Raw genomic sequence first — 24,592 nt, forward strand, 5'->3', positions numbered from 1 at the left:
CGTTTGACCCATTTTCACACTAGGTGCAACGTCAATGTCAGTTCAGTTAGCGTATCGTTAGGAAGACAACAAATTAGAGCCTCACACAATTGACATAAACCTATATTTTGAAAACACTTCCTGCTTTTCAAGTTATTTTATTCAGCTACTGCACATGTGATGCACTCGCTGGCATTTATTCGGGTATATGATCAGATGGGGACAAAAGCCCATACAAGAAGTGCAGATCGATTTATGAACGTTGTGTTGTACCTGATTCTATCACAGTCTATACTCTATAGACAGTGATTCCATAAAGATCTGAAAGCGGTGTTACGTATTTAGGATCGAAAGTAAATTATATATCGTTCGGTCACAAAATGCATAAAATTTCCATTTAAAAGCTTACATACGTTTATGATAGTGGATTTTTAATGAAGTAAAGGCCACATCTTTCAAATTACAGATTATGAACCTGAAAAAGCGATATGAACGTAGCCGTTCCAGAGAGTTCCTTTAAAAATCTGTTTGACAAGCGAAATCTCCTTTCTGTTGCCATCATAAACACCCGTAGGGCAAGTGTTGAATACAGTGGGGGAGTGTGAAGGTAAGGCCGTATGACGCCGGCCTCTTGGCACTGCTGTGCGAAGTTTACTATGCGCTGCGAAATTGTGCTGTCTTAAGCGCTACGACAGCGAATTGTTCGCTGCGCTGTCGGAATGTTGAGTATACTGTTCGTTGGCGAAGACCTGCAATTATAAATTGTCTTCACTTGCGGTGGAGCAGATAAAGACCGACGATGAAAGGAGGAATGTCTGTGTTTTTCTATTGTAATTTGTTAATTTTTACTTTATTTACGACGTGTAGCCCTTCTCCAGCTTCGCCTCACATTCATGCGCACAATCGTGGCCAAGAAAGAGAGGAGGATGGCGGTTATGTTCCTAGAGATGCTCAACATTATGCTGGAGGCGAACATCATTCAGAATTTGACCATGTAGCTATCCTAGGTAAGAAAATCGTCCTAAAATGAACAGATATGGTAATTGTTTTGGTATAGAAAGTATCAGAATCAAGCGCTAAGCAGCTAACATTTTTCATTTATAATTTTTGAACATTTCCTGAAGCAGTCTGAAACTAAAATAACTATTTTTGTACCTATCTCGGCAGTTCTAAAAATAACTCTCTGTTGCGGATCTATTGTGCACTTGTTTTATTGGATGACAAGTTCACATGCTTGTAGAAACGAATGTCACTTTTGTTTTACTGATAATCCGCCTTTCTTCGTTTTAATCACAGAACCAGTAAAGACCATCATAGTTAATTTAACATACGCATATTTTTTACCTAAGTTGCAATAGCATTGCTGCCTTTGTGGTGGTTATAAATGGACTGTGTTCAACAATAGTTATCCAAGCGCCAAAACTGAGATATTCTTAGATTATAGCCGTCGTTGCTCGCAGAAGGGCTTCTCTAGGCACACACAAGGACAGCTGTGTTGCATTAATTTCTAGTAAAAACAATAACTATATGCACTGTTCCGTATTTCTATTGAAGCATGCCCCTTCTTACACACTGCCCCAACAGTAATGTGAACGAGGTTTCATCATGAACGAATTAGGCCTAATTGCGAAATGAGGGAAAGAAGGGGGGGGGGGGGGGGGGTACGCTAGTTGCAGGTGGAAGGAAAGCAGAACAAGTAAGTTTCTCACGCCGTTAAGACATAGGATACCAATAATAAAATCCATATTGGAAACGGAGTACGAACATAATTTTAGAAGTAGTGGGATAAAAATACTTAATTTCCTTTTTTTACACTATGCTGACCATTATTTTCTTCCTGACTAGAAGCTTTTAGTATGTTGTTACCTGCCATGTATAACAATTTAGGATACAGGTAATTTCACAATCGGGAGACTTTTAGCATCTGCCCTTCCCTCATAGTTGTTTATTGTACTTTGTCCATGAGAATTTCATTGTTAAGGGAGATCGAAGTTTGAGGGATTGGGTTGCCAACCATAATGTGTTCATTCAGTAGATGTGAGCTACCTTCAGGTATTGTAACGTTTTTATGGCTCTCATCAGTTCTGGTGTCTATATGAGGATTTGGCATCTGGAAGAGTAGGCAGCTTCAGGACAAAGTTGTAGATCTGTGAATAGTAAAATTCGCCATGTATCTAGCTGGCAAACTAGAATAATGTGTGTAATTTAATAGTAATTTTAAAATCCTGCATTTCCAGTAGGAGATAACAATGGACTTGCATATGAAGGAGTACATTGTTGTTTGAGGCATAGTGGATGTTATACAGCATATACATTGTTGTGCAAAACTTGAGGTGAAAGTAACATTCACATAGAAAGAACTGCTACACTGTAGTAGAGAAGCTAACTGAAAAGATTGTGTAGTGAGGCAACGGAAATAACAAATTTGTTCAAAGACAGTAATTGCACTGAAGTCATTGAGATTCAAGATGGTTCCATTGAAAGTACAAATGGCAGGATATAGTTCGTAATAGGTCATGTGATCACTGAGGGCAACACTTCAACAGTGTGCTCCCATGCTGGTCACAAGGTTGGAGGAGGATCTTGTGGTAGAATGTTCCATTTCTCCTCCAGCTAGGTTGACAGCTGCAGGATGGTTGTTGGTGTCTGAGGACGTGCTGCAATACATCTCCCCAGTGCGTCCCACATGTGCTCAGTAGGTCTTTAGTTAGGGGAAAAGGTACGCTAGTCCATCCGCTGAATATCCCTTTGTTCCAAGAACTCCTCAACCTTTGCTATTCGATACAGTCGTGCATAAAAATGAAATTAGGGCCAAATGCAAACCTAAAAAAATGCGCATGGTGAAGGAGTACAGTGTCACAATAACATTAACTGGTGAATTTACCATGTTCAAAGCTTTGGAGGTCAGTATGTTCATGCAGTATTATGCCTTCCCACACTAGCAAAATGATAATGTACAACAATGTCCTTGGATGCCTTACATGTTCCCACCACTCACCATATGAGGGTACAGCATTGTTGGACATGATTTGTTTTGGTGGGCGAGGTCTTGTGGTGTGGGGAGGTATGATGTCACATGGGCATTCTGGCCTCCAAATTGTTGAGCAAGTTACTGTGTAGTCAAAGTTATTGTTACACTATACTCCTTTTCCATGTGCGCCTTTCACAGGTGAATTCAGTCTGACTTTGTCTTTATGGATTAAAATATGCAACTGTATGAAACAGTGCAGATGGAGTAGCTCTTTGAATGATACGATATTCAACAAATGTACGGGTGTGTTTGTTCATGCCCTCTTCCTCCCTCCCCACCCAACTTACATCCCACCGAGCACATGTAAGATGCATTAAGGAGGCATATTTCTGCTCATCGACATGCACCAGCAACCATGCAGTAGTTCGCAACCATGCTGGTAGAGAAAAGGAACACCTTACTGTAAGAACTGCTTACAAATTTCATGGCCAGCATAGGAGCATGTTTCAAAGCATGCATTGCCACCCCTGTGGTGATCACACACCCTATTAGCAGTCATATTCGTAGAATCATCATAAATTGTCGTGTCTTCAGTATAATTATTGTCTTTAAAGAAAAGTATCATATTTGTTCGTCTGATAGCATATTTTTTTATCTTTTGCACTACATTGCTGTAGTATTTTCTATGTATGGTCCAAGGTCATTCAAGCTATGTTGCTTGGCAGTGACACATCATACCAGTGTTGTTTTGTCCTGGTGTTTTGCTCACCAGTGTAAAGTTTCCTCACACAAATACTTTTAAGAGTCTTTTTCTCAATGAGGTGTTGGGTAGTTTGTTGAAATATCATTTTTTCCTCGATTGGATTCAGCCTACTCATTAGGGTCCGATCTGCCCTCTAATCGTCAATGTTCTTCTGTTGTGCCACTATTCAGAAGTTTCTGTTCTCTTCTTGTCTGAACTGTTTACTATCAATGTTTTACTTCCGTACAAAGATTCACTCCAGATACCCTCTTAATGATTAAATGTGTATTCCACTCACTGACAGAAGTGCTGAGTTGTTGACAGGTGCACACACAGAAGAGAAAGAAAAATTGTTACTTTTGGAATTGGTCCTTTCTGGAGCTAGAGTAGAAATACACACACAAACTTGGCCAGCATTGGGGCAGGGGAGAAATACTACTATTAATGGTCATTAGCTAATCCAATTCCTGCAGCGCTGCCTCATTTAATGACCTCTTTGCAAGACCTCATCTATTTAGGTCAACTGATCCTCCAAGGTGATTGCACAGAATTACCGTGTCACTGGCAAACTTCAGTTTTTATTTCATCTTCCTAAACCTTAATTCTCTTGCCATATTTCTTTGTAGTTCTCTTTTCTTGTTGCTCAGTGTACAGCTAATCTAGCTGAGCTTGTTTGAAACTACTGAGAATTTGTAGTCTCTGATGTTTGATTGTTAGGAAATGAAACATTAGGACCAGAAAAATGTGTAACAGAAATAAGAAGAGGGTGACAATACCAGCCACAAAATCCAGCATTGTGGGTTTCCTTTTGTTCTCATCTGTTGTCAGCATTTCTTGTTTACATTTTTATGTTGCCATATACTAACAAAATAAGTGTAGTGTACAAATGATATCAATTGTTTTGCCAACATTTTAATAATAAAAGAAGTGTGTTCGCTTGTTGGTACATTAATTTTCTGTAATATATGCAAGTCCACATAATCATTTTCTACTAGACCATATCAACTGTGTTCAAATGTGTGTTACAATTTTCTTTGGACAGGCAGTGTAAAGGAAGCGGAGGCATTTGATCAGCTGGAACCAGAGGAAGCCAAACGAAGGTTACGGATATTGCTCACCAAAATGGATTTGAATAATGATCAGATGATTGACAGAAATGAGTTACATGCTTGGATAATACGTTCATTCAAGTAAGTTCATTTAATTGTTTGTTTGTGTTTGTTTCATTGTCACCTGTTTAGGGTCATGGGGAAGCACTTAATGTTCTTCGTTTTACCTCCTCTCATTTCCTAAATTGTTTCATGCTTCACCTCCTTCTCTCATGTCCGCCGCTCGTGGTCTCGCGGTAGCGTTCTCGCTTCCCGAGCACGGGGTCCCGGGTTCGATTCCTGGCGGGGTCAGGGATTTTCACCTGCCTCGAGATGACTGGGTGTTTGTGTTGTTCTCATCATTTCATCATCATCCAGGAAAGTGGCGAAATTGGACTGAGCAAAAGATTGGGTAATTGTACGGGCGCTGATAACCACGCAGTTGAGCGCCCCACAAACCAAACATCATCACCTCCTTCTCTTCTGCCCATTTTCTTAACAACTGTTTCCTTCGCTGTCAGTCAGTGAGATGAACAATGCTTGGCATAATTGCCTCTTATTCATGAGGATAAAGAGAGTAGGCCTAATCCTTTTTAAGCCATTCAGATTTGTCTTTTGTGGCTTATGTAAATCATTTTAAGTGAATTCCATGATTGTTCCTTTTGAAAGACCATGGCTAATTTCTTTTTCCATCCGTATCCAATATGGGCTTATTCTCAATTTGTAAAGACTTCGTAATTAATAGATAATTAAATCCAAATCTTTCTACACTCTTTCCTTCTATCTCCCCATTGGTGAGTATGTTCCTACTCTTTATATCCTTTCATTGAATGGTAGTAAATCAGTGTTCTTATTTTTCTAGTACACATTTTCATATTACTCCAGTCGTTCCCAAGTTATTGAACCGACTTGATTCCTATCCATTGTCTTTATAATATTTAGCTTCAGATGTCTCTTTTTTTTTTCTCTGGTCATTTTCAATTGTGTCTTTGAAGTGTTACTATCTCAAATGCATAGATCACTTAGAGACTTCAGTAACCTTGATTCATAGGATCTGATATGAATATTCACTAATATAATAATGTTGTTATACACTTCTCTGGTCATATGGTAGTCAGTCATTTTTATCCTGACTTTATCCTCTCATTACAATTTTTTTTTAATTTATTAATCTTTCACATGATAACTTCTGGCATTTTCAGTGTACTTGTCTTGATTTATAGTTCTTACAGCCCTTTTTGCTCAAAGTTTTGAGCTGTTGAAACTTCGTGGCAGGTTAGCCACACCAGAACTCGAACCAGGAACCTTGTCTTTCACAGGTAATGTATTCACTGACTGAGCTACACAGGCATCACACAAAATTCAACCTCACAGCTTTATCTCTACAGTGCCTCCTCATATGTTCCAGACTTCACAAAAGCACTCTTTCTCACCTTGCAGGACTAGCACTTTTGGCAGAAGTGATATTGAGCAGAAATGGTTTAGTCACAGCCTTGAGGATTATTTTCATACAATGCTAATCATTTGCCTATTGAAGCATACCGATTTGATATTTGTTGTATGCTGCCTTCACGGTGCTGCAGTTTTAAGGACAGCACTGTACGGCCTTTCTGTCGAGAGAGGAGTGTGATTTATATTGGTGGATAAATGACATTATTGTGATGTAGCCTTAAAACACTACTGACAGCCATGGGTTCTATTGTCTATTTAGCACTGAATGCACACTGTATACATAACCAATCATCACACATTACTGAGAGGACTGTAAATAATCTTCATTATCCATATGCCTAAAGGAGGAAAAATAAGTGAAGGAAAAGAGTTCATTGTACACTGATGGCAAATTATATTATTATGTAACCAATTGACCCTTTCTTTGTTGATGTGTAAAATTTTGTTGAAGTTTCACCGTCATCTGAATTACTTTCAATTTTAATCTCTGGTGCTATATTTATGTATGGCACACTGTTACATGGTTTTGTTAGTAATCTTCTCCTATAAACGTAGTACTTACTCCAGCTTGGAAAATAAATTCATAAATCACAGGATTTTGTAGGATAGTGTTGCAGTGTGTAACTAAATATATTAGCGGGCAGGTATATGGAGAAATGCACGAAGTCTTGCACCTTAACTGCCTCCACAAAATGGAATTTAAGATTATACAGGCTAAGAGTTGTGTAGTTCTGCAGTCTGCATAGTTAAGTTTGTAGGCTTTACTTTCATTTTGTTTTAATTAAATTTAAATTTTATGTATTGATTTATTTTGCTAATTATTGTTTACTGGATTCCATTTTTAGAATGCTATCAGAGGAAGATGCAAATGACCGTTTTGAAGATGCTGATGAAAATGAGGATGGGAAGGTGACATGGGCAGAATATGCTGCCGACTCATTTGGACTGGGCGCTAATGAAGATGATGATGTTTCTAATGATAGCAATGACAGTGACGCAAAGGTCTGTAATCGTTGTTGACGTATAGGCCTACACTTACTGATTGAGCTTTTTAGGGATGTTTGTGTCCAGTTGTAAGTATAAGTTAAATCTAACAGACGGATCACATGCCGACTTTCGGATTACGGTGGATGTGTTCTTAATATTAGTGACGCCAGATTTTGAAAACTGTTTTTTTTCCCCCCCTGTTATATGCGTTATCCTTCGTTCAGTGCCTTATACTTATCCGTATTTCCATTTTTTATGCAGAAAGATAACTTACAGAATGATTTATTTGGCCATACCAGTTTATTAACTTTCTGCATATAATATGCTGAATCTTGTACACAATCATATTTCTTCCATATCAAAGGTGTCAAAAGAAAGGAAAAAGAAGAAATAGTAAAGAAGTAATCGTGTGTCTAATCCATCAGTCAATCCATAAAATGGCCAATGTTGTTACTAAGGCTGGGGTCGTGCATGAAAATTATTTTGGGGTTGTCAATTCGTTTCCTGTCCCAAGGGTTATACATTGCTTAATCCTTCAGGACTTCCTGTTGGACTGTCAGGCATTATGGTTTTCTAGTACAGCTCCGATGTCGGACTATGTCAGCCAAGTTTCCATTATTGTAAAAGTAAAATAAAAGATCGGGAGAATGTAGTGAGTAGAAAAATTGGGTTGAAAAAGATTAATTCTCATTGCCTTCTTCTCATACCCATGTCAACAGATCTGTATTTAATCTCTTGATGTAATGTTGAACTGAAAGTGTGGAATGGGGAGAAGTTCTCCACCAAGTATTACATAGCCAGTTCCAGTGGATTTTTTCACAACTACTATAAATTGTGCATTGTGCGTTCTTGGAATGGGCTGTGATAGATAGCTTTTCAGATTCGTGTTTTAAGGGTTGGATGTATAAATTTAGCTGACAGAGGCTCAATTTTGACCCCATCCCAGAAAACTAATGCAGTTAATACATTCACTATGTTATATGGCACTTAACTTGGCTCAAATGAAAGAGCTTGGCACTTAACTTGGCTCAAATGAAAGATGTTTATTGTTAATATAAATTAGGACAATATATACCTAAAAACAAAGATGATGTGACTTACCAAATGAAAGTGCTGGCAGGTCGACAGACACACAAACGAACACAAACATACACACAAAATTCAAGCTTTCGCAACAAACTGTTGCCTCATCAGGAAAGAGGGAAGGAGAGGGAAAGACGAAAGGATGTGGGTTTTAAGGGAGAGGGTAAGGAGTCATTCCAGTCCCGGGAGCGGAAAGACTTACCTTATGGGGAAAAAAGGACGGGTATACACTCGCACACACACACACATCCATCCACACATATACAGACACAAGCAGACATATTTAAAGACAAAGAGTTTGGGCAAAGATGTCAGTCGAGGCAGAAGTACAGAGGCAAAGATGTTGTTGAATGACAGGTGAGGTATGAGTGGCGGCAACTTGAAATTAGCGGAGATTGAGGCCTGGTGGATAACGGGAAGAGAGGATATATTGAAGAGCAAGTTCCCATCTCCGGAGTTCGGATAGGTTGGTGTTAGTAGGAAGTATCCAGATAACCCGGACGGTGTAACACTGCGCCAAGATGTGCTGGTCGTGCACCAAGGCATGTTTAGCCACAGGGTGATCCTCATTACCAACAAACACTGTCTGCCTGTGTCCATTCATGCGAATGGACAGTTTGTTGCTGGTCATTCCCACATAGAATGCATCACAGTGTAGGCAGGTCAGTTGGTAGATTACGTGGGTGCTTTCACACGTGGCTCTGCCTTTGATTGTGTACACCTTCCGGGTTACAGGACTGGAGTAGGTGGTGGTGGGAGGGTGCATGGGACAGGTTTTACACCGGGGGCGGTTACAAGGGTAGGAGCCAGAGGGTAGGGAAGGTGGTTTGGGGATTTCATAGGGATGTACTAAGAGGTTACGAAGGTTAGGTGGACGGCGGAAAGACACTCTTGGTGGAGTGGGGAGGATTTCATGAAGGATGGATCTCATTTCAGGGCAGGATTTGAGGAAGTCGTATCCCTGCTGGAGAGCCACATTCAGAATCTGATCCAGTCCCGGAAAGTATCCTGTCACAAGTGGGGCACTTTTGTGGTTCTTCTGTGGGAGGTTCTGGGTTTGAGAGGATGAGGAAGTGGCTCTGGTTATTTGCTTCTGTACCAGGTCGGGAGGGTAGCTGCGGGATGCGAAAGCTGTTGTCAGGTTGTTGGTGTAATGCTTCAGGGATTCCGGACTGGAGCAGATTCGTTTGCCACGAAGACCTAGGCTGTAGAGAAGGGACCGTTTGATGTGGAATGGGTGGCAGCTGTCGTAATGGAGGTACTGTTGCTTGTTGGTGGGTTTGATGTGGACGGACGTGTGAAGCTGGCCATTGGACAGGTGAAGGTCAACATCAAGGAAAGTGGCATGGGATTTGGAGTAGGACCAGGTGAATCTGATGGAACCAAAGGAGTTGAGGTTGGAGAGGAAATTCTGGAGTTCTTCTTCACTGTGAGTCCAGATCATGAAGATGTCATCAATAAATCTGTACCAAACTTTGGGTTGGCAGGCCTGGGTAACCAAGAAGGCTTCCTCTAGGCGACCCATGAATAGGTTGGCGTACGAGGGGGCCATCCTGGTACCCATGGCTGTTCCCTTTAATTGTTGGTATGTCTGGTCTTCAAAAGTGAAGAAGTTGTGGGTCAGGATGAAGCTGGCTAAGGTAATGAGGAAAGAGGTTTTAGGTAGGGTGGCAGGTGATCGGCGTGAAAGGAAGTGCTCCATCGCAGCGAGGCCCTGGACGTGTGGGATATTTGTGTATAAGGAAGTGGCATCAATGGTTACAAGGACGGTTTCTGGGGGTAACGGATTGGGTAAGGATTCCAGGCGTTCGAGAAAGTGGTTGGTGTCTTTGATGAAGGATGGGAGACTGCATGTAATGGGTTGAAGGTGTTGATCTACGTAGGCAGAGATACATTCTGTGGGGGCTTGGTAACCAGCTACAATGGGGCGGCCGGGATGATTGGGTTTGTGAATTTTAGGAAGAAGGTAGAAGGTAGGGGTGCGGGGTGTCGGTGGGGTCAGGAGGTTGATGGAGTCAGGTGAAAGGTTTTGTAGGGGGCCTAAGGTTCTGAGGATTCCTTGAAGCTCTGCCTGGACATCAGGAATGGGATTACCTTGGCAAACTTTGTATGTGGTGTTGTCTGAAAGCTGACGCAGTCCCTCAGCCACATACTCCCGACGATCAAGTACCACGGTTGTGGAACCCTTGTCCGCCGGAAGAATGACAATGGACCGGTCAGCCTTCAGATCACGGATAGCCTGGGCTTCAGCAGTGGTGATGTTGGGAGTAGGATTAAGGTTTTTTAAGGATTGAGAGGCAAGGCTGGAAGTCAGAAATTCCTGGAAGGTTTGGAGAGGGTGATTTTGAGGAAGAGGAGGTGGGTCCCGCTGTGACGGGGGACGGAACTGTTCCAGGCAGGGTTCAATTTGGATAGTGTCTTGGGGAGTTGGATCATTAGGGGTAGGATTAGGATCATTTTTCTTCGTGGAAAAGTGATACTTCCAGCAGAGAGTACGAGTGTAGGACAGTAAATCTTTGACGAGGGCTGTTTGGTTGAATCTGGGAGTGGGGCTGAAGGTGAGGCCTTTGGATAGGACAGAGGTTTCGGATTGGGAGAGAGGTTTGGAGGAAAGGTTAACTACTGAATTAAGGTGTTGTGGTGCCAGATTGTGTTGATCGGAATTTTGAGGTTTTGGAGGGAGTGGAGCTGGAAGTGGGAGATTGAGTAGATGGGAGAGACTGGGTTTGTGTGCAATGAGAGGTGGTTGAGGTTTGCTGGAAAGGTTGTGAAGGGTGAGTGAGTTGCCTTTCCGGAGGTGGGAAACCAGGAGATTGGATAGTTTTTTGAGGTGAAGGGTGGCATGTTGTTCTAATTGGCGGTTGGCCTGTAGGAGGATGCTCTGAATAGCCGGTGTGGATGTGGGAGAGGAAAGATTGAGGACTTTTATTAAGGATAGGAGTTGACGGGTGTGTTCATTGGCTGAGTTGATGTGTAGGTGAAGGATTAGGTGGGTGAGGGCAATGGATTGTTCAGTTTGGAACTGGTATAGGGACTGATGGAAAGAAGGGTTGCAGCCAGAGATGGGAACTTTAAGTGTGAGGCCTTTGGGGGTTATGCCAAATGTCAGACAAGCCTGAGAAAATAAAATATGTGAGCGTAATCTGGCTAGGGTGAAGGCATGTTTGCGGAGGGAATGTAAATAAAACTTAATGGTTTCGTTGTGGGGGTGTTGTGAGGGTGACATGGTATTAGAAGGTGGAAAGTTTAACATGAGGTTGAAATGAAAAAGAAAGATAGAAATATATGGGGAGAGATGAAGGTGAACTAGAAAGCAGTTGGAGATCTGGTATGAAAAAAGGCGAAAAAGTGTTGGTTAAGTTGAGCCTGTGGTGAACTTGGGTTGGTAGACAGCGATGTGCAAAAAGGTGTGGTTGTGTTGCCGCTAAATCACGATAAAGGACGGAGAAATTCGGGAAAATTTTGAGAAAATTTCGAAAAAACGTATTAAAGGAGTGGTGTTGTGGTGAAAGATTACGAAAATGGGGCTAACAATTGTAGAAATAATGACGTTAAAAACTGTGGGGAGCGGCTAAACTAATCAGTGATGTGCGAAAAACGGAAGTGGAAATAAAGTTAAAGTTATTAGAACTAGCCGAAATGGTTGTTAAATACGTGAAAGCAGCTGTTATTGAACTAGAAAGGGTGGATTTTATAGCAGCGGTAGTGTTGAAAGCGGAAAATAAAATTATTTGGTTATGGTTGGGAAGTGGGTTACGTATTGTTGAGCGTATATAGGCGGGATAAAATTGTATAGTAGATTACAGTAAAAGGGGAAGGTGAATACAAAGTGAAACTACTGGTAAAAACAGAAAGAGAAAATAAAGAGAAAAAAGAGAAATAAGACGACAGGAAAGATTTCGAAATGCAAAGGCGACGATAACAAACGTAATTGTTGGGTTCAAATTAATGATATGGTTATAATAGAAGGAAACAATCCATGAAGGAAAAATATACCTAAAAACAAAGATGATGTGACTTACCAAATGAAAGTGCTGGCAGGTCGACAGACACACAAACGAACACAAACATACACACAAAATTCAAGCTTTCGCAACAAACTGTTGCCTCATCAGGAAAGAGGGAAGGAGAGGGAAAGACGAAAGGATGTGGGTTTTAAGGGAGAGGGTAAGGAGTCATTCCAGTCCCGGGAGCGGAAAGACTTACCTTATGGGGAAAAAAGGACGGGTATACACTCGCACACACACACATATCCATCCACACATATACAGACACAAGCAGACATATTTAAAGACAAAGAGTTTGGGCAAAGATGTCAGTCGAGGCAGAAGTACAGAGGCAAAGATGTTGTTGAATGACAGGTGAGGTATGAGTGGCGGCAACTTGAAATTAGCGGAGATTGAGGCCTGGTGGATAACGGGAAGAGAGGATATATTGAAGAGCAAGTTCCCATCTCTGGAGTTCGGATAGGTTGGTGTTAGTAGGAAGTATCCAGATAACCCGGACGGTGTAACACTGCGCCAAGATGTGCTGGTCGTGCACCAAGGCATGTTTAGCCACAGGGTGATCCTCATTACCAACAAACACTGTCTGCCTGTGTCCATTCATGCGAATGGACAGTTTGTTGCTGGTCATTCCCACATAGAATGCATCACAGTGTAGGCAGGTCAGTTGGTAGATTACGTGGGTGCTTTCACACGTGGCTCTGCGTTTGATTGTGTACACCTTCCGGGTTACAGGACTGGAGTAGGTGGTGGTGGGAGGGTGCATGGGACAGGTTTTACACTGGGGGCGGTTACAAGGGTAGGAGCCAGAGGGTAGGGAAGGTGGTTTGGGGATTTCATAGGGATGTACTAAGAGGTTACGAAGGTTAGGTGGACGGCGACACCAACCACTTTCTCGAACGCCTGGAATCCTTACCCAATCCGTTACCCCCAGAAACCATCCTTGTAACCATTGATGCTACTTCCTTATACACAAATATCCCACACGTCCAGGGCCTTGGTGCGATGGAGCACTTCCTTTCACGCCGATCACCTGCCACCCTACCTAAAACCTCTTTCCTCATTACCTTAGCCAGCTTCATCCTGACCCACAACTTCTTCACTTTTGAAGACCAGACATACCAACAATTAAAGGGAACAGCCATGGGTACCAGGATGGCCCCCTCGTACGCCAACCTATTCATGGGTCGCCTAGAGGAAGCCTTCTTGGTTACCCAGGCCTGCCAACCCAAAGTTTGGTACAGATTTATTGATGACATCTTCATGATCTGGACTCACAGTGAAGAAGAACTCCAGAATTTCCTCTCCAACCTCAAATCCTTTGGTTCCATCAGATTCACCTGGTCCTACTCCAAATCCCATGCCACTTTCCTTGATGTTGACCTTCACCTGTCCAATGGCCAGCTTCACACGTCCGTCCACATCAAACCCACCAACAAGCAACAGTACCTCCATTACGACAGCTGCCACCCATTCCACATCAAACGGTCCCTTCCCTACAGCCTAGGTCTTCGTGGCAAACGAATCTGCTCCAGTCCGGAATCCCTGAAGCATTACACCAACAACCTGACAACAGCTTTCGCATCCCGCAGCTACCCTCCCGACCTGGTACAGAAGCAAATAACCAGAGCCACTTCCTCATCCTCTCAAACCCAGAACCTCCCACAGAAGAACCACAAAAGTGCCCCACTTGTGACAGGATACTTTCCGGGACTGGATCAGATTCTGAATGTGGCTCTCCAGCAGGGATACGACTTCCTCAAATCCTGCCCTGAAATGAGATCCATCCTTCATGAAATCCTCCCCACTCCACCAAGAGTGTCTTTCCGCCGTCCACCTAACCTTCGTAACCTCTTAGTACATCCCTATGAAATCCCCAAACCACCTTCCCTACCCTCTGGCTCCTACCCTTGTAACCGCCCCCGGTGTAAAACCTGTCCCATGCACCCTCCCACCACCACCTACTCCAGTCCTGTAACCCGGAAGGTGTACACAATCAAAGGCAGAGCCACGTGTGAAAGCACCCACGTAATCTACCAACTGACCTGCCTACACTGTGATGCATTCTATGTGGGAATGACCAGCAACAAACTGTCCATTCGCATGAATGGACACAGGCAGACAGTGTTTGTTGGTAATGAGGATCACCCTGTGGCTAAACATGCCTTGGTGCACGACCAGCACATCTTGGCGCAGTGTTACACCGTCCGGGTTATCTGGATACTTCCTACTAACACCAACCTATCCGAACTCCGGAGATGGGAACTTGCTCTTCAATATATCCTCTCTTCCCGTTTTCCACCAGGCCTCAGTCTCCGCTAATTTCAAGTTGCCGCCACTCATACCTCACCTGTCATTCAACAACATCTTTGCCTCTGTACTTCTGCCTCGACTGACATCTTTGCCCAAACTCTTTGTCTTTAAATATGTCTGCTTGTGTCTGTATATGTGTGGATGGATATGTGTGTGTGTGCGAGTGTATACCCGTCCTTTTTTCCCCATAAGGTAAGTCTTTCCGCTCCCGGGACTGGAATGACTCCTTACCCTCTCCCTTAAAACCCACATCCTTTCGTCTTTCCCTCTCCTTCCCTCTTTCCTGATGAGGCAACAGTTTGTTGCGAAAGCTTGAATTTTGTGTGTATGTTTGTGTTCGTTTGTGTGTCTGTCGACCTGCCAGCACTTTCATTTGGTAAGTCACATCATCTTTGTTTTTAGGTATATTTTTCCTTCATGGATTGTTTCCTTCTATTATAACCATATCATTAATTAGGACAATATATGCATGACAACACTGGTGAATAAGCTATCAACATGGTTATAATTCTTAGATCACAGATGTGACATGTACATAATAGATACACAGTATTTATTATTGACGGTTTTGTGTTGTAAAGATGGAAGAAAATAAGCAAAAGAAGGTGTTCTAAAAAAATATTTTCACAGCTATAAAATATTTTTTGCTGGAACTGATGAGTAACTTGTGTAAAATGTTAATAATAAGATGTACATTGCAGTTAGTGATTGTTTCCTTTTTGGTTGGTTGCGGAAGTAGTTCTGTTTTCTTAATTGTTGCAAATAATTTTTGTCCATAAAACACATCAGTTTCATTGTTTATCAATCAGTCAAAAAATTGGTTAACTCTTTCATGGAATAAGCAGCAAGATCATTGGAAATCAGTTTTCTTCCTGTTTTACAATCATCAGAAAAGTTAGATATCATCTGTAATGTAAATGGAAAAACACAGCAATCCTCTTAAGACTCTTGCACATCGAAAGCTCCACACTACAATGGCCCAGAATGTAGAAAGACAACAGGAGATGTTTTCAAGTCATGTGGTTTCATAAAGAAGTGTTGTCAAAATTCTCTTTATGACCAATACCAATGAATACGTTGTCCGGTAGCTGATAATACACAGACACCTGGTTACTTGGTGCCATGGCTGATTCGACTCCGAACACAACCTGGTGCCAAGTATGGTGTCACATTGCGATACATCTTATGTATCATTGGCCATGGATTTAGGCAGTTTTCTGTGTGGATGGAAGTTCCAATAGTTAACAGGTTTCAGGTCCTCAAAATGCTAAATAAACTGTTGATGCAGAGAACAACAGAGTTATGAGTAGGTTGGGCTGTTGCCAATCTAAAGGTTGATTTGAACACTACAATTACTTACTGGGAATGATTCTCTTTGATTATTTCCTTGCCTTCCTCTGATCTTCTAAGTAACTTACCCAGCGAGTTATTTGAAAATGTCCAGTTTGATGTGGTTAACGAACATTGCCTACCCCCATGAACCATGGACCTTGCCATTGGTGGGGAGGCTTGCGTGCCTCAGCGATACAGATGGCCGTACCGTAGGTGCAACCACAACGGAGGGGTATATGTTGAGAGGCCAGACAAACGTGTGGTTCCTGAAGAGGGGCAGCAGCCTTTTCAGTAGTTGCAGGGGCAACAGTCTGGATGATTGACTGATCTGGCCTTGCAACACTAACCAAAACGGCCTTGCTGTGCTGGTACTGCGTATGCCTGAAAGCAAGAGGAAACTACAGCTGTAATTTTTCCCGAGGGTATGCAGCTTTACTGTATGGTTAAATGATGATGGCGTCCTCTTGGATAAAATACTCCAGAGGTAAAGTAGTCCCCCATTCGGATCTCCGGGTGGGGACTACTCAAGAGGATGTCGTTATCAGGAGAAAGAAAACTGGCGTTCTACGGATCGGAGCGTGGAATGTCAGATCCCTTAATCGGGCAGGTAGGTTAGAAAATTTAAGAAGGGAAATGGATAGGCTGAAGTTAGATATAGTGGGAATTAGTGAAGTTCGGTGGCAGGAGGAACAAGACTTTTTGTCAGGTGAATACAGGGTTATAAATACAAAATCAAATAGGGATAATGCAGGAGTAGTTTTAATAATGAATAAAAAAATAGGGCTGCGGGTAAGCTACTACCAACAGTAGTGAACACATTATTGTGGCCAAAGATAGACACGAAGCCCATGCCTACTACAGTAGTACAAGTTTATATGCCAACTAGCTCTGCAGATGATGAAGAAATTGATGAAATGTATGATGAAATAAAAGAAATTATTCAGGTAGTGAAGGGAGATGAAAATTTAATAGTCATGGGTGACTGGAATTCGAGAGTAGGAAAAGGGAGAGAAGGAAGCATAGTAGGTAAATATGGATTGGGTGAAAGAAATGAAAGAGGAAGCCGTCTGGTAGAATTTTGCACAGAGCATAACTTAATCATAGCTAACACTTGGTTCAAGAATAATAAAAGAAGGTTGTACACATGGAAGAATCTTGGAAATACTAGAAGGTATCAGATAGGTTATATAATAGTAAGACAGAGATTTAGGAACCAGGTATTAAATTGTAAGACATGTCCAGGAGCAGATGTGGACTCTGACCACAATCTATTGGTTAGGAGCTGTAGATTAAAACTGAAGAAACTGCAAAAAGGTGGGAATTTACGGAGATGGGATCTGGACAAACTGATAAAACCGGAGGTTGTACAGTGTTTCAGGGAGAGCATAAGGGAACAATTGACAGAAATGCAGGGGGGGGATACAGAAGAAGAAGAACGGGTAGCTCTGAGGGATGAAGTAGTGAAGGCAGCAGAGGATCAAGTAGGTAAAAAGACGAGGGCTAGTAGAAATCCTTGGGTAACAGAAGAAATATTGAATTTAGTTGATGAAAGGAGAAAATATAAAAACACAGTAAATGAAGCAGGCAAAAAGGAATACAAACGTCTCAAAAATGAGATCGACAGGAAGTGCAAAATGGCTAAGCAGGGATGGCTAGAGGACAAATGTAAGGATGTAGAGGCTTATCTCACTAGGGGTAAGGTAGATACTGCCTACAGGAAAATTAGAGACCTTTGGAGATAAGAGAACCACTTGTATGGACATCAACAGCTCAGATGGAACCCCAGTTCTAAGCAAAGAAGGGAAAGCAGAAAGGTGGAAGGAGTATATAGGGGGTCTATACAAGGGCGATGTACTTGAGGACAATATTATGGAAATGGAAGAGGATACAGATGAAGATGAAATGGGAGATACGATACTGCGTGAAGTGTTTGACAGAGCACTGAAAGACCAAAGTCGAAACAAGGCCCCAGGAGTAGACAACATTCCATTAGAACTACTGACGGCCTTGGGAGAGTCAGTCCTGACAAAACTCTACCATCTGGTGAGCAAGATGTATGAGACAGGCGAAATACCCTCAGACTTCAAGAAGAATATAATAATTCCAATCCCAAAGAAAGCAGGTGTCGACAGATGTGAAAATTACTGAACTATCAGTTTAATAAGTCACAGCAGCAAAATACTAACGCGAATTCTTTACAGACGAATGGAAAAACTGGTAGGAGCCGACCTTGGCGAAGATCAGTTTGGATTCCACAGAAATGTTGAAACATGTGAGGCAAGACTGACCCTACAACTTATCTTAGAAGAAAGATTAAGGAAAGGCAAACCTACATTTCTTGCATTTGAAGACTTAGAGAAAGATTTTGACAATGTTCACTGGAATACTCTCTTTCATATTCTAAAGGTGGCAGGGGTAAAATACAGAGAGCGAAAGGCTATTTACAAATTCAGAGTACGTATTAAAGTCCATGGAGAAGAAATAAAAACGTTGAGGTTCGCCGATGACATTGTAATTCTGTCAGAGACAGCAAAGGACTTGGAAGAGCAGTTGAATGGAATGGACAGTGTCTTGAAAGGAAGATATAAGATGAACATCAACAAAAGCAAAACGAGGATAATGGAATGTAGTCGAATTAAATTGGGTGATGCTGAGGGAATTAGATTAGGAAATGAGACGCTTAAAGTAGAAAAGGAGTTTTGCTATTTGGGGAGCAAAATAACTGATGATGGTCGAAGTAGAGAGGATATAAAATGTAGACTGGCAATGGCAAGGAAAGCGTTTCTGAAGAAGAGAAATTTGTTAACATCGAGTATAGATTTATGTCAGGAAGTCATTTCTAAAAGTATTTGTATGGAGTGTAGCCATGTATGGAAGTGAAACATGGACAATAAATAGTTTGGACAAGAAAAGAATAGAAGCTTTTGAAATGTGGTGCTACAGAAGAACGCTGAAGATTAGATGGGTAGATCACATAACTAATGAGGAGGCATTGAATAGAATTGGGGAGAAGAGGAGTTTGTGGCACAATGTGACAAGAAGAAGGGACTGGTAGGGCATGTTCTGAGGCATCAAGGGATCACAAATTTAGCATTAGAGGGCAGCGTGGAGGGTAAAATTCATAGAGGGAGACTAAGAGATGAATACACTAAGCAGATTAAGAAGGATGTAGGTTGCAGTAAGTATGGGGAGATGAAGAAGCTTGCAAAGGATAGAGTAGCATGGAGAGCTGCATCAAACCAGTCTCAGGACTGAAGACAACAACAACAACAACAACGAACATTGGTTCAGCTCAGCATTTTCAACACTAACAGATGTTGCCAGAGGTAAAAATTGATAATTGCAAGCAAAACTTTCTGAATGACTATGAACTGAACCCCAGATCTTTGTGTCTGTAGACCAGCACATAACCACAGTGCTACTAAACTTAAAGGCTAGTAAAGATATCAATGGTAATTTACACCATACCAGTTTAGACATTGTGGACATCCAGCACCAAAATTACCAACATTCTGTACACATTGATATCTGTAGAATTTATGTATAGGGCACTTTTTGCTGTTCAAGCCACAAGATGTGGTCAATCATTATTGGCTACTGTTGATCTGCAGACACTTCTGTGCACTGCAAACAGTGCTAATTTTCCTTTCTTGCTTTCACAGTGTCTATGAAATGTCTTTAAACACTTCCACATCATTTCTTATGGGAGCAATTATCTGCACTCATGACTTAGGCAGCAGACAGTTTTCTTAAACTAACTTCACAGGTTGGGGAAAAAAATGTTCAAACCTCAGCAGTGCATTCAGATATTTACTTACATATCTTTTGTGGTAGGAACTAGTTCTTAATTATTTATTTCTTTTAAACTTGTGTTTGCACAAAATTAAAACTACTTTTTAAAGTGTTAATAGGTTGTGAATTGATGAGTGCAACTGAACTTCACTTGATCTGTGTAATTTTGCTAGTTAAAGTTGATACCAGTTCAAAGTGAAATAAGGTGTGGGGAGAGATTTCAAAGTTCAGCCTGATCAGAATTCATTTTTTATCTTAATGTCAGATAAGTTGTTTTAGACACTTTGACCTAAACAAGGCAAGGATTGACAGTGTAGGGCAGATTTTGTTTGGTAGAAGAGCTGTGATTCCTTGCATGTGGGTAGGAAAGTTGTTTTCGTTGAATCTTGGTATGAAAGTCAATGAGAAGTCTGACACGACTTTGATTTAGTTCAAAAGGCAACACTGCACAACACAAATTTCAATCCAGAACAGTGTTTGGGATGGTGACAACTACAAGTTTGTAGGTACATTGGTTTGGTGGTTCTAAACATCTCTAGAATAGGGTTGCCAGCAGGATAGTGAGCAGGTTGGCGTGACAGGTTTGGAAAAAAAAAAAAAAAAGGATGGCTGCTGAGAGCCGGTCAACCATTTTGAGAAAGAGGAATTACCACAATGGGGAAAAAAAGATGATGAATCCTGGTCTGAGCTGCCAGAGTTGGCAGTCATCACAGCGTGAGGTGGGCTTGATTGTGAGAGTGAATGTGTAAGTTGTTCTCCTTTTTTTTTTCTAACAAAGGTTGTGAATGAAAGCTTAATTGTGCCCATCTGCAGCTTAACGTGTCGTCTTGTCAGTAAGTAGCAATTTACGAGGGCTGTTCAATAAAGAATGATCATAATTTTTTTATGGTCATAATTTCTCGCACTAGAATTTAATTGTTTGATATTCTGTTAGATTAATGCAACAAACACACTGTAATAGCTTCATTTTTGGGACTCCTGGTTCCCGCCTGTGAGAGGCAGGCAAGGTTTCCCATGTGCAGTATTGCCTACTGCTGCAATGAAGGTAACATGCGAAGAACAATATGCAGCTTTGAAATTCTGCTTTCATCTCAACAGATCTTCAGCTGAGGCCTATACAATGTTACAGGAGGCCTATGGAGAGTATGTTCTTCCCCACAGCACAGCTCGAAGGTGGTTCAAAATGTTTAAAGAGGGGAGAGAATCAATTTCAAAGGAAGGTGTACCCAGTACTCCAGTTACTCCTCTTGCAGAAGAAAACATCAGCATTGCTGGTGTCATTGTGAGAGAGGATCAATGAATTATCTTAAGATCACTTTATGAAATAAAGACCATTTCATTGGGTGCCACCCACACGTTGGTGACATAAAAATTACGTGTGGCATGTTTCTGTGCGATGGGTCCCAAGACTGTTGATTCCCAAACCAAAGGACATTTGTGTGCAGGTCTGCATGCAGTTAAAGTTGATGTTAGAGGAAGATCCAGAGTTTCTTTCAAATGTAATCACTGCTGATGAAACTTGGCTACATCATTTTAATCCTGAGAGCAAACAGCAAAGCTCAGTATGGAAATCTCCATCACCAACCCCCAAAAAAGCAAAAGTGGTTGGTTCTGCTGGGAAAGTTATGGGCATCTCATTCTTTGATATTCATGGAATGGTTTGTCAGCATTTTGTACCTGCACATGCATCAGTTACTGGACAATACTACAGAGGTGTCCTGAAAACATTGCAAGTCCATATCAGGCCCGAAAGACCACATTTTTGTGAAGAAGGCTGAATGCTGCGCCAAAATAATGCAAAGCCACTTATTGCCAATGTTGTTGCTGAATCTCTTGCAAAAATCAATGTGAAGTGCATCCCTCACCCTCCCTATAGTCTGGATTTAGCCCCAGGTGACTTTTTTCCTATTCCCTAACATGAAGAAATGCTTTTGTGGGAGGCATTATCAATCATCAGAAGCAGTGGTGAAGGCTGCAGAGGCGATTTTGAAGGATCTCAAAAAAAAAAAAAAAAAAAAATGGTTTCCAGCATGTATTGGAGGACTCACAGAAATGCTGGGACAAGTGCATCGCATTCATATTCATGGGAGACTACTTTGAGGACCATCAAAATTATGAGAATGAGTAAATGTGTGTTGTTAAAAAAAAAACAGTCATTCTCTATTGAACAGCCCTCATATCTTTTCCTACACCGTTAATAATGATTAAGATGTTTTTCCAAATTTAGGTCATTTTATTCTTCTGGTCAATGTCTTGAAGTGTGACTATTTCATATGCTGATTGTTGTAGCATCTGTGTGTTAATGTTTATTGAAGGAACAATACAGTAGTAAGGTATCTATGTGCAGATACCAGTACCCCCAGAAGGCCACTGTCTACGAGCCACAGCGACTCCCGAAAATGGTGCTTGCTCACAATGCTCTGTGTCGCTACTACACATTCTGTTGAAGGATAGCACTGCCTGAAGAAAATGCTCCTGTTAGCTTGCCAGTTTATATCAGACATAAAGTTCAGGAATAACGAAATGGTAAAAACAAACACTTTCATCCCATTAGTACTGGCAGCTCCTTTCTTGAGCTCATCACCCCCCACCCCACCCCCTCAAGCACACATGCACACACATGTGATTACACATAAGTGTGAGGGAGCCGAGAAACTTCTGTCTTCATTATATCACAAAAAAGTGAAGCACCCTGGACAGCATGAAGATATGGAGTGATTGGTGGGCGATAGCACCTGACAAGAGTTTGAAATGGGCCTCATTGTGGATCTTCCTTTGGCTGCCTGGGTGAATCGTGCAATATCCAGGTGTGTAAGCATTAAAATGTGACAGTGGAATGCAAGGGAAAGTGAGAGCAGGCACAGTTGTCATCAAGGTTCTGGTCAACTACATCTGTCATAAGAGAGGATTGTTGTATCTGGAACCAAGCACTTTGTAATCTACTTCACATTTGCACCTGCCATCCGAGAACAGTTAATATTTTGTGTCATCCTGCACCATTGGTCAAAGATTAGCAGCAGCTGGGATAAGGAATTACCATCCTATGCGTAAGCTGCCATTAAAAACACAGCAAAAACAGGTGCCTTTGGAGTAGTGCCGTGACTGGGAAGCATGGACTGCTGATGAATGGGGTCGTATTGTGTTAAACGATGAATTGCAGTTCTTCACGACCCCAGGTGACCACTGTTGGCAGATGTGGTGGTGACATGGTGAGAAGTCCCATTCTTCAAATGTTTTGGAAAGGCACGGCAGTGTTGTTCCTGCCATTGTGGTTTGGGGAGCCATTACATATGACTTCAGGGCAAGGCTGGTTGTGGTTGAAGACTCTTACAGCAGAAAGATACACCTAGGACATCCTGTGTCTTCATGTGGTGGTGCTGCTCATGTGGCAGTATTGTGGTGCCATTTTTCAACAGATCAGTGCTCATGTCTCCATGATGTTTGGAGACTCCTGACCCAGATATGCCCCCAATAGAACGTTTGTGGGACCAGATTGGACATAATCTGTCCCAGTGCCATTATCCAGGATGTCAAGGACAAGTTAGAACAATTGTGGGCCAGCTTGCATCGGGAGAGGATAAAACAGTTTTGACACCCTTCCCAAATGAATTGATACATGCAACCAGACCAGAGACAGTGCAGTGTAATACTGATATGTGGGGTTATACTGCCAAGTTCTTTGTAAATTTGACTCGGATTTTCTAATCATTGAAATATCATATACAGTCTCAACTCATGAAGTTTCATTTTGTTTCCTCCTCCATTCCGGGTGCTTCAAAACTGTCTGGCAGTGTATTTAATTTGATTTTATTGTATGTTAGATTTTGTTAATCAGTTCCTGTTACCTCCCTAATCTCTGCTCTAAATTCAGCTGTGGAACATATTTTCCAGTTTGGACACAGCAGCTTTCAACCATTGTGTTAAGACAGATATTACATTCTGATCCGATCAATTCTTTCCCCTTTCTTTTCAGTCTTCTAAAGCACTGAAGTTTTCAGTGTTGTTATTATCTTCAGTCGAAAGACTGATTCAGTGCAGCTCCTCCTGGTGGTCTATAGGTAATTCTCTAAATAATTCAGCTTTGCCTAACCTCAAAAAGTCTCACTTCGTATCCCTGACCTTTAATTCCAGTTCTAAAATTCTCCATGATTTTTTTCACTAGTTGCTCAATGAACAGACTGAACAGCATCAGGGATATGCTTCAGTCATGTCTCATTCCATTCTCAACTGCCACTTTCTTTTCCCATCCTACTCTTATAACTATAGTTTGCTTTTTGTACAATTTGTAAATAATGTCTCACTCCCTGTATTTTATTCCTGTTATCTTCACCTTCCTTGAAGTGTGTTCCAGTCCACATTGTCAAAAGCGTTCTCTAAATCTGAAAGTGCTATCAGTGTAAGTTTTCCTTTCTTTAAACTATCTTCTTAGATAAGTCATGGAGCCAGTGTTGCCTTGTGTGTTCCAACAGTTCTCTGCAACCCAAATGGATTTTCCCTGAAATCTGCTTCCATATCACTGTGAAATCGTCTCCTGTCTCGTGTTCACCTACTTGTTGTACCTTTTCTATAATATTGTGACATCTTTACTTAGTTCTGGCTTGTCATCTGGGCTATTCATATTCACACAGCTGCTTTTCTTTTCTCCAAAGATCTCTTTAATTTCTCTATAGATGGCATCTCACTTTACCATAGCTGTGCAAGTTTCATCAGCCTTGGATTTGTTCTCTTGCCATTTTTACTTTGCCTGTTAGCACTTTCTCTCAGTTTCATTTTTAAGATGTCTGTAATCCTTTGACCTGCTTCATTTGCTGGATTTTTATATTTTCTCCTTTTGTTAGTTAAATTTTTT

The 24,592-nt window shown here is 41.5% G+C and overlaps 1 protein-coding gene across 1 annotated transcript in view; it reads left to right on the forward strand.

Moving 5' to 3' along the window:
- Positions 1 to 278: 278 nt before the first annotated feature.
- The window catches only part of LOC126161783 (reticulocalbin-2), a 54,092-nt gene continuing 29,778 nt past the window's right edge, over positions 279 to 24,592 (forward strand). The window contains exons 1-3 of the mRNA XM_049917856.1: positions 279 to 986; positions 4,735 to 4,882; positions 7,078 to 7,234. Coding sequence (XP_049773813.1) covers positions 779 to 986; positions 4,735 to 4,882; positions 7,078 to 7,234 — 513 coding nt within the window. The 5' untranslated portion in view covers positions 279 to 778. The remainder of the gene's footprint in view (positions 987 to 4,734; positions 4,883 to 7,077; positions 7,235 to 24,592) is intronic.

This window comes from Schistocerca cancellata, chromosome 2, assembly GCF_023864275.1.
Source record: "Schistocerca cancellata isolate TAMUIC-IGC-003103 chromosome 2, iqSchCanc2.1, whole genome shotgun sequence".
NCBI classification, from domain to species: domain Eukaryota; kingdom Metazoa; phylum Arthropoda; class Insecta; order Orthoptera; family Acrididae; genus Schistocerca; species Schistocerca cancellata.